Genomic DNA, 9519 nt, shown 5'->3' on the forward strand with positions numbered 1-9519 from the left:
TTTTTTTTTAATTTCTAGGAGAGAGAAAGAGACAGACAGACAGCGTGAGCAGGGGAGGGTCAGAGAGAGAGAGATACAGACTCCAAAACAGGTTCCAGGCTCTGAGCTGGCAGTCAGCACAGAGCCTGACGTGGGGCTTGAACCCACGAACTGCGAGATCATGACCCAAGCAAAAGTTGGACGCTTAACTGACTAAGCCACCCAGGCGCCCTGAGGATCCGCTTTTTAAATAAGCATCCCAGGGATGTTTGAGTATAGAAGTCCAAAGGCTATATTTTGAGAAATCATGTTTCCCCTATGGACATCTTTTCTCTGGCAGCCCTTTGGGATGGGGCCCTGTTTTCTCAGATACTGCACTGCCAATGGTCCATCTAGCTTAAATTCCAGTGAGAACATTCCAGAGATGGAACTAAGAATCAACTTCAGGCGCTTCTCCAGTCACCTGTGGGGATGACTGGATGTCGTCAGCATCCCGTGCTTCAACTGCTGCCCGGCTCAAATGACACCTGTTAGGGTCTCGGACTTTGCGCTCTACCATGTTCCTCCACGTAGACAGCCCCCCCCCCACAAAGCATTGAACACCTACCCACAAGCCCACCAAAAACAGGACGTTTGTTGGATAATGTGTATTGGCTCTTGACACCCGTTTCTAGCCCCTTCTCACAGATTCCCTTGACAGCGGACTTCTGCCCATAAAATGTACCTGTGTGAAGTTTGGAAGGTGGGAAGGAGGTGGAAGCCATTCTTTTCTCCTCTGTAGCGGCCGACTCCACATTCCCCTACTAGTCAGCGGGCTTGGGGCTGGGGGATCTGCAGTGACCTCAGCAGTGGGCTCCCCAAGTTTTCTGTGTGGCAGCAGCAACTTTGAATCTGTGGGAAGCAGCTGTGGTAAAGTAACCTGAGAGCGAGGGGTGCGATTTGCACCTGCCCCTNCAGTGTTGAGCACCAATGCTTGTATGACATCTTTTTTTTGCTTGAAATATCTAGAACGGTTTGTTTTCCTGGCTCTGGTAGTTTTAAAATATGTTCACAAATTCTTTGACTCTTCTCTCTTTAAAAGGTGGAGTCTAGGGGTGACTGGGTGGCTCAGTCGGTTAAGCATTCCACTTGGGCTCAGGTCAGGATATCGCGGTTGGTGAGTTCCAGCCCCGTGTTGGGCTCTCCTGACAGCTCAGAGCCTGAAGCTTGCTTCCAATTCTGTGTCTCCCTTTCTCTCTGCCCCTCTCTCGCTTGAGCTCTGTCTTTCTCTCTTTCTCAAAAATAAATAAAACACTAAATAAATTTAAAGAAATTAAAAAATAAAAGGTGGAGTCTAAATTCCCTCCCCTTGAATGTGAGCTGGATTTAGCGATTAAGTCACTGCTAAATGTTGCTCTGTGCCTTGTGTGGCTAGGTCATAGAAGGGACCCTTCTGTCATTTTTTTTTTAATTTTTTAATGTTTTATTTATTTCTGAGAGAAAGAGAGACAGCATGAGCAGGGGAGGGACAGAGAGAGAGGGAGACACAGAATCTGAAGCAGCCTCCAGGCTCTGAGCTAGCTGTCAACACAGAGCCCGACGTGGGGCTCAAACCCATGAACCGTGAGATCATGACCTGAGCCAAAGTCGGATGCTTAACTGACTGAGCCACCCAGGTGCCCCTCCTTCTGTCATTTCTGCCTCTTTTTCTCAGATCACTCACTCTGGAGGTAGCCAGCCATCATGCTGTGAGGACATTCAGTCAAGTGGCATGTGGACAGGCTCATATGGTGAGTACCTGAGGGCTCCCTCCAACCCCCTTGGCAGCCATGTTACATGAGTGAGCCCCCTGGGAAGTGGACCCTTCCAACTCAGTCAAGCCTTCAGATGATGCAGCCCTGGGTGGTATCTTGAGAATCTCACAAAAGACCCAGGGCCAGAGCTGCCCAAGCTATTCCCAAAATTTTGACTCAAGATTTTTGAGGAATAGGGCACCTGGGTGGCTCAGTTGGTTGAGTGTCTGACTTGGCTCAGGTCATGGTCTCACAATTCATGAGTTCAAGCCCCATGTCAGTCTCTGTGCTGACAGCTACCTCAGAGCCTGGAGCCTGCTTCGGATTCTGTGTCTCTCTCTCTGCCCCTTCCCCGCTTGTACTCTCTCTTTCTCTCCCCCCCACTCCATAAATATTTAAGAAAATCTTTTTTGAGGAATAAATGCTTATTGTTGTTTTAAATTTTTTTAAATGTTTATTTATTTTTGAGAGAGAGACACAGAGTGCAAGTGGAGGAGGGCAGAGAGAGAGGGAGACGCAGAATCCGAAGAAGCTCCAGGCTCTGAGCTGTCAGCACAGAGCCCGACATGGGGCTTGAACCCACAAACTGTGAGATCATGACCTGATCCGAACTCGGATGCTTAACCAACTGAGCCACCCAGGCACCCCTGCCTATTGTTGTTTTAGGCCCCTACTTTGGTGTGATCTGTTGCACAGCAGATAATAACACTGTCTAACCACACAGTGGGGTCGAACCACACAGACGTGAGGCCCTCTAAGCTGGCATATTAACGAACGATGCCCTTGTAATGGTTGGGGACTCTGGCCCCAGGCTCCAAGTCTTTCTCTAGACCATAATACTTGCCATGACAACAACATATAAATTTTCTTGAGTATCACATTCCTTGAGTATAACCCCCCCATCATTTAAAGACCACCCCCGCCCCGGGCTTGCCTAACCTTTTCTTGTCTCACCCGCTACCGTGTGTCTTTTCTGTATCATTGCCTCCTTTCGTGATCTTTTTAAAAATGGCTAATTTCTCTGACAGGTTTCATTGGGATCAGAGTGAGAACTTTCATTCACTAGTAACTGGTGGCTTGCAGCCCCCTCTCTTTCTATCCCTCAGGTTTCCTGTAGGAGCTCGGCTCTGAGACCATTTGCCCAATGGTAAAATGAAGACAGAGATATCCTAGGGGTCCAGGTATCACATGTACCACCTGACCCTGGGCACTCCTCCCCTCCCAGGCTACAGCCGGGGGTGTATACTGATCCAAGGAGAGATGGCTCGTTCCAGGCTGGCCCGGTAAAGCCTCTGGGCTCTGGCAAAAACACTGCCCCATCTAGATCAAGCTGGACAAGGTAGAATCGTACTTACCCTTGGGAATTTTAATTCAGAAATAGGGCAGGGGAGGGGCACCTGGGTGGCTCAGTCAGTTAAGTGTCTGACTTTGGCTCGGGTCATATTCTTGCAGTTCATGGGTTCGAGCCCTGTGTTGGGCTCTGTGCTGACAGCTCAGAGCCTAGAACCTGCTTTAGATTCTGTGTCTCCCTCTCTCCCTGTGTCTCCCCTATTCATGTGCTGTCTCACTCTCGCTCTCTCTCTCAAAAATAAACATTAAAAAAATATATGGTAGGGTAGCATTTGAGACTCATTAAAGTAGTGTGCAAATTTGAGGTAGTGTTATATACACAGTATTATCTAAGCCTCACTTTAGGAACCACATTTGAACTAATGGAAATATTCGAAAATAGGAGAATGGAGTTTCCTGGAATCCCGGCCCACACTTCGTGAAGCCCAACTATGCACAGATGTCTCTTCTTGGTTTCTTGTCAGCTCTGCCTCTGTGTCCACCTCTCTTATTTAAAAAGTCACCACCGCCCCCACCCCGCTCCACACAGCTCATTAAGGAGGTTGAGCCGGCATGAGGAGTTTCTGCCCTTGTGACCTGACAGTAACGAAAGAGCCTAGTCCTGTGCCTGCCCAAAGCAGGTGCTCAACAAACAGTAGCTGCCACCGTCCTCATCATCAGTACGTTTATTGCAATTATTGATTCTTTGTGGTAACCCTGGCTTAGACTTCTCTGCACCCCTGAGCCCTGCAGTGTGGTAGTATAACGGTCAGTAGGCTCTGGAGTTACCGGGCCTGGATTAAACCCCTGACTTGACAGCTTGGGGTTTGTGGCTTTGGGCACCTGGGCAGGTTACCTACATCCTCTGAGCCCTGTCCCCTTATCTGCCAGATGAGGATAATAAAGTATGTTTTCACGGACTCTTGGGCTCAATTAAGACTGCAAAATGCCCAACCCAGGGCTTGACCCCACGTAAGCAAACAGTAAACGAGCTGCTGCTGCCGCTGCCGATGACTGTTACTGTCTAGGCTTGTGCTTTAAACACAGGAAATACCTGTTGGCTCACTGAAGTCACCACTCAGAGACAGATACTTGTTGGCCAGTCTCACTAAAACGCTGGGGGAACTGGACCGGCCCCAGGAGAACAGGAGTCCTTGCCCAGCACCAGCAAACTAATAAAGCAGAAGAGGAACTGATGGGCCAGTCGCTCGGCCCTGAGCCCCACACACCCTGCCAAACACGCTGGGCCGGGCTGGGCCCTGTCCTCTGCTGCCCTCCGGCGCCTCCCGTGGTGGCCAGCAGTTGGTGCCATTCTCCACCACCTGTCGCTAAGCCACCAGCATTTATTTGTGAGATTATCAGGGGTGCCTGGCTGGTTCGGTAGGTTAAGCGTCCGACTCTTGATTTCAGCTCAGGTTGTGATCTCACGTCGTAAGGTCAAGTCCCTCCCCTGCATGGGGTTCCACACGGAGCACGGAGCCTGCCTTGGATTCTTTCTTTCCCTCTCTCTCTGCCCCTCCCCTCTTGCATGCTCTCTCTCTCAAAAGAAATAAATACACATGAAAAAAAAGAGTATCAAACTGTTCATTCAGAATTTCTTTTATTTGCTGCTGTATTTTGACTCTGACATCCTTTTTCTAAAATATGTCATTCATTTATTCAGAAAGTAGAGATGACTTAGTTTGTTTGTTTATTTTTGAGAGAGAGCATGTGAGTGGGACAGGGAGAGGACAGAGAGAAAGGGAGACGGAGGATCTGAGGTGGGCTGTGCTGACAGCAGAGAGCCCAACGTGGGGCTCGAACTCCCATGCCATGGACCTGAGCCGAAGTCGGACGCTCAACGGACTGAGCCCCCAGGCGCCCCGGACTCTTGCCGACATCCTCACTGGGACAGGTTAACGCCCTCTGCTGCAGGAGCAGCGGGATGTTTGCACCTTCTGCACGTTGCCCTGTGTTCTCTCTTGGAATCGTGCAGCCCTGATCTGTGCTGGGCGAGGAAGGCAGTGGTCGGTTCGGCCGCCGGGCTGGACTGCAGAGGGCCGAGCAGCACATGCCCCACCGCGGCGGGGTCAGGAGGGGCTCGGGCCGTGCGTGTGACCAGGTAAGCGCCCCCACCAGTATGTTTTCTGGAGTAAAGGTCGGAGGAGGGCAGTCTTGCGTAGTTCCTGCTCTCGCACCTTCTGTACTCTAGCCGTCTAGCCCCTCCCTGCTAGCTCTCCAAGAGTTAGGACTCAAAAAAAAATTTTTTTTTAAGAAAACAAACAAGAAAACCCAATGTGAATTATCCACTAGCTGGTAAGGGTGAAGAGCCCCCTGCTTCCAACTACGCATTCTGTGCCTGAGCTGGAGTGCGTGGGAAGAGAGGCCTTAGCCGGACAGCGGAGGTGGGCCAGCGACCCAAGTGTTCTGGTAACCCCCACAGACCTTCCGGAGGGGCCAGAAAGACACCCTAGTCCACGGGCAGGGGGTCAGGAGCATTGTGAGTAACTGACGCTTGGTGAGCCAGGGGAGAGGGCGCCACAAGAAACTACTAATTGACTTCATGGTCTAAGCCTCCTGAAGACAGGTGACTGTACCCGGGAAATGAGGGAGACACGCCCGCTCGCCCTTCTCTGCCTGCACGGCGCCTTGTGCAAGCACTGCCTATACCGCGAGGGACTCTGGCTCCCGCTTCTCTCGCCTGTGGCCCCTCTCGTCTGCATAGACATCTTTAACTGTGTACATTTCGACTCCTTACCACATGACTAGAACTGGTTACGAACTTACACATTTTAATATGAGAAAAATAAGTATTTCGCAAGCAATGCTGAGAAGCCACTATGAGAAAATAAACTTTGTTGGCGGCCTGAGGCAGGATGGGGCTCACTCGGTGACAGTCTCACGCCCTGTCTCACTTTCGTCGCCCAGCTCCTCAGCAGTGGAATCTGTGGCCTGAGGCTTCTCTGTTGCGGCTTCACTGGACTCCCTGGGAAAAGAAGAAGAATGCCAAGACTTTGACTCTTGAAAGGAACAATTCAACCCTTCATAACTTCCTCATTTTAGACAAAATCTTCCCCAATCATGCACCCTGGTTCCGTGTTGAAAATCTCATCCTCATCAGAAGAATCCTTGTGGTGTAGCTTCTGTGCCATGTTTTTCTGGCGTGTGGCATTGAGAGGTCTGTACATGTCCCTGAGCCACAGTGGCCGCCTTATCCGGAAAAAGCCCTCCTAGAAAATGGAAAGGACAACGTCAGTTCTGTTTCCCCTGCCTCTCCAGCCATGGGGCTTTATCCTCCTCGGATTTACCTGATTGTCACTTTCTGTGGAGCATCTCCGACCCAGCAGAGATTGGAAGAAGCCCCTTGGAGGAAACACACAGGCAGACTGTTCGTGATTCGTGCCGTCTTCCATGCCTCTCACAACGTGGATCTCTGGTCTTATTAGCAAGCAAAACCAACACAGACCTGGGATCTCAAAAATAATTCTGTATATGCTGGGCTTTTTTTTTTTTTTTTTACAAATAGTTTATTGTCAAATTAGTTTCCACATAACACTCAGTGCTCATCCCCACAAGTGTCNCGCAAAGCGTTAGGCCAAATATTCTTTCTGCTTTTCGTGATTTCCTGGCTGTAAAACACGAGGATTGAAATAGATGAGTTTGAAAATCTACGTCTAAATTCTACTTTAATGATTGCCAGACTAATATTTACCTTGAGTTTCCTTCTTTACTTTCCTCTACTGCTGCTCTATGAGAATAAATCTGTTTTGGAAGAAAACACGATCACAGTTACCCACTGCAATGACCACATTCCTTTGCACTTTACGTCTCACCTGCCAAGTGAGATGATAACTTTTTTGAGGACAGGAATTGCTGTTTAATAGAATTTGGACTCTTCCACAGCACCTAACTTGTGGGCAGCTGGAAATACATTTGATTGACCATTTTTGATAACATTCAACAGATCATTCCTAATAAAAATTCTTAGGAGGAGGAAAAGTGTCTACCAGAAACCAAAACCAGAGCACTATTTTAAAGTCCAGGACAAGGGTAGGATGTCTGTTATCACTGCTGCTATTCATCGCCATTGAGGAGGTCCTAACTGATGCACTGGGGAAAAAATGAAGTCTTAGGAAGGAAGAGACACGACATATTGGCATTTGAAATTATGGAAAAACCGAAAGGCCCAAGAGAATCCACTAAAATTTTATTGGAAGTAATATAAGAATTCAGTAAGATGGCTAGATACGAAATCAAGAGATCAACATGTAAACCTCAATGGCTTTCCTATGTTCCACAAATACTAAAGAAAAAAACGGAAGAAAGATCCCATTTACAACTATCAGTAAAAAAGGCATAAAGTACCTGGGAATAAACTTAGCAAAGAATGGGTAAGACCTATGAGATGAAAACATTAAAACTCTTCTGAAGGACATTAATTAGAAACAAATACATGCTGCTAAAATACTGTAAAGTTGTCAACACCCCTCAAATTAACCTACAAATTCAATGCAATCCTATTCAGATCTCAAGATAGTCCTTTAAACAAAAACTGGCCAGCTGACATTTGGTAGAGAGAATGCGCAAGCCTGGCTACGAAATGTATGAAAAAGAAGATCACAGAGCAGACATTCAAATGTGTTCTTATAAAGGAACTTAAGTACCTAGTGTAATACGGGTACAGGAAAAGAACACCAGACTGAGAGAATAGAGTCCAGATAAAAATAGTTTTTAGATCAGTGAAGACAGAATGAACCATTCAATAAACGGCTTCAAAGTAACTGGATCTTTAGGTAAGGGGAAAGAGCTAGATCCCCCATCTCGACTGACCCAAAACACCAACCGGGTTCCGTACACATTCGAAAAATAATAATAAATCAGAACGAATATTATAAGAGTACAGACGAAAACTTCAGAGACTACTGTTGTACCATGAGGAGAAAAGGCATTGCTGACAAGACCCACGGCCCGAAGCCATGAGGAGAGGCCGGCAGACACGGCGACGGACGGTCGACAGCCTCCCCTCTGTCGCAGTCCTGCCCCCGGTCCCCTGTGTTTGTCCTCTTCCTGTTGATTCATAAAACTCTCTTCAGATGATTTACATTAATCCTTTCACGGGCTTTCACTGAATTTCAGTGTTTCGAGTATTTGCTAGTGTTTTCATCGTGAAGGAGACAGAACAGTGGGAGAGGAGCCCGTGCTGACTGCAGGCACAACTGGGGCCAGCTTTGCGTTTTGCCACAGGCGCCGTAAGCTGATCCCCTTCTATGTATGGACGAAGGATGGTAATGCTGTCCTCACAGAACTGTGGGGGGCAGATCAGCGGTGGAAAATTCTTTTCCCTATGCTTGGCATAAACCAGTCGAGATGACCAAATGTATCAAAGGTTTCTGCCTATGGTATCAGGTCCCAAAGATTTTTCTCACCACAAGATTATAAAAATATGGCTTCTGTTTTCTTCTAATACTTTTATGAGTTCTTCTTTCTCTTTTTTTACATTTACTGAAATACGTTTTTTTAAGGTGAGAAATAGGGATCTGCCGTTATTTTCCTCCCAAATAACTAACTACACAGCTGTTCTATTGCCATTTATTTTCTTCCACTGATTTGAATACTAAAAGGTAACATTTCAATGTCTGTTTATTTTTGAGAGCAACAAAGACAGAGTGAGAGCAAGAGAGGGGCAGAGAGAGGGAGCCACAGAATCCAAAGCAGGCTCCAGGCTCTGAGCTGTCAGCAGAGAGCCCGACGTGGGGCTCAAACAAACGAACCCTGAGATTATGACCTGAGCTGAAGTTGGACATTTCACTGACTGAGCCACCCAGGCGCCTCTAGAAGGTAACATTTCAAAAGTCCTAGTGACCCATGGGTCTATCTATTGCCGGACTCTGTATGCTACCTCACATAAATATCAGGCGGCATTAGTCCTCCTTGTGAAATCGACATAAGGCCTTATCTCTCTTCCTTTGAGCACCACTACCATCTACTACAGGAAATACACTGCATGGTCTCTGTCCTCAAAAAGTTTGTCATCTAAGTAGGGAGAAGAAATAATGAAACCACACAAAGACTACAAATGCAAGGTTAAACTACATAGGAATTTAAAACAGCAATCGGAGTTTATAGAACTTCCCCCAAAGCACAAGGCCACAGGCCACCTCAAGACGCATAGCACTGACTGGACAATGGCCAATGATCTCTCTTTCCAGGGGCCGTAGTAGGTAAGTTGAACCCAGGCTAGTTCCTAGGCTCAGAAGTCAGACTCTGTCCTTGACAAGAGAGAACACACTTCTTCCTATATGGAAACGATCTCACCTTATCAGTGTCACGGGACTGACAAAGTGGTAGATCACTGTCTTAGCCACGGTTATGTGGCTAAGACCCAGACTAGGAGCTGCTGGTCTTTGTGTGTGAGTCTGCGTCTGAAACCGACTAAAAGCCCAGATCCCACGTTTTGGGA

At 47.7% G+C, this 9519-nt stretch overlaps 1 protein-coding gene and 1 long non-coding RNA gene across 5 annotated transcripts in view; one reads left to right on the forward strand and one right to left on the reverse strand.

Annotated features, from left to right (window-relative positions):
* LOC144235992 (uncharacterized) overlaps nucleotides 1-4775 on the forward strand; it is a 5564-nt gene extending 789 nt beyond the window's left edge. The window contains exons 2-3 of one of the 2 annotated variants that reach the window (XR_013336388.1): nucleotides 1673-1748; nucleotides 3484-4775. This is a non-coding gene — a long non-coding RNA (uncharacterized LOC144235992). The remainder of the gene's footprint in view (nucleotides 1-1672; nucleotides 1749-3483) is intronic. The other variant, XR_013336387.1, reaches the window with a different exon arrangement.
* Nucleotides 1-6866, reverse strand: part of LOC144235990 (leucine-rich repeat-containing protein 37A2-like) — a 7661-nt gene extending 795 nt beyond the window's left edge. Inside the window, exons 1-4 of one of the 3 annotated variants that reach the window (XR_013336385.1) lie at nucleotides 6368-6617; nucleotides 6147-6289; nucleotides 5847-6045; nucleotides 704-870 (exon numbers count right to left, since the gene is read on the reverse strand). Coding sequence is in view for 1 of the 3 variants with exons in the window: in XM_077769597.1 (XP_077625723.1) it covers nucleotides 5943-6045; nucleotides 6147-6289; nucleotides 6368-6472 (351 nt within the window). In the remaining 2 variants the exon portion in view is untranslated. Of the gene's footprint in view, nucleotides 1-703; nucleotides 871-5834; nucleotides 6046-6146; nucleotides 6290-6367; nucleotides 6618-6771 lie in introns of those variants that run through there. The other 2 variants (XR_013336386.1, XM_077769597.1) reach the window with 2 other exon arrangements.
* Between the last annotated feature and the right edge of the window lie 2653 nt (nucleotides 6867-9519).

Source organism: Crocuta crocuta, unplaced genomic scaffold (genome assembly GCF_008692635.1).
Source record: "Crocuta crocuta isolate KB4526 unplaced genomic scaffold, BGI_CrCroc_1.0 scaffold1135, whole genome shotgun sequence".
NCBI lineage: Eukaryota > Metazoa > Chordata > Mammalia > Carnivora > Hyaenidae > Crocuta > Crocuta crocuta.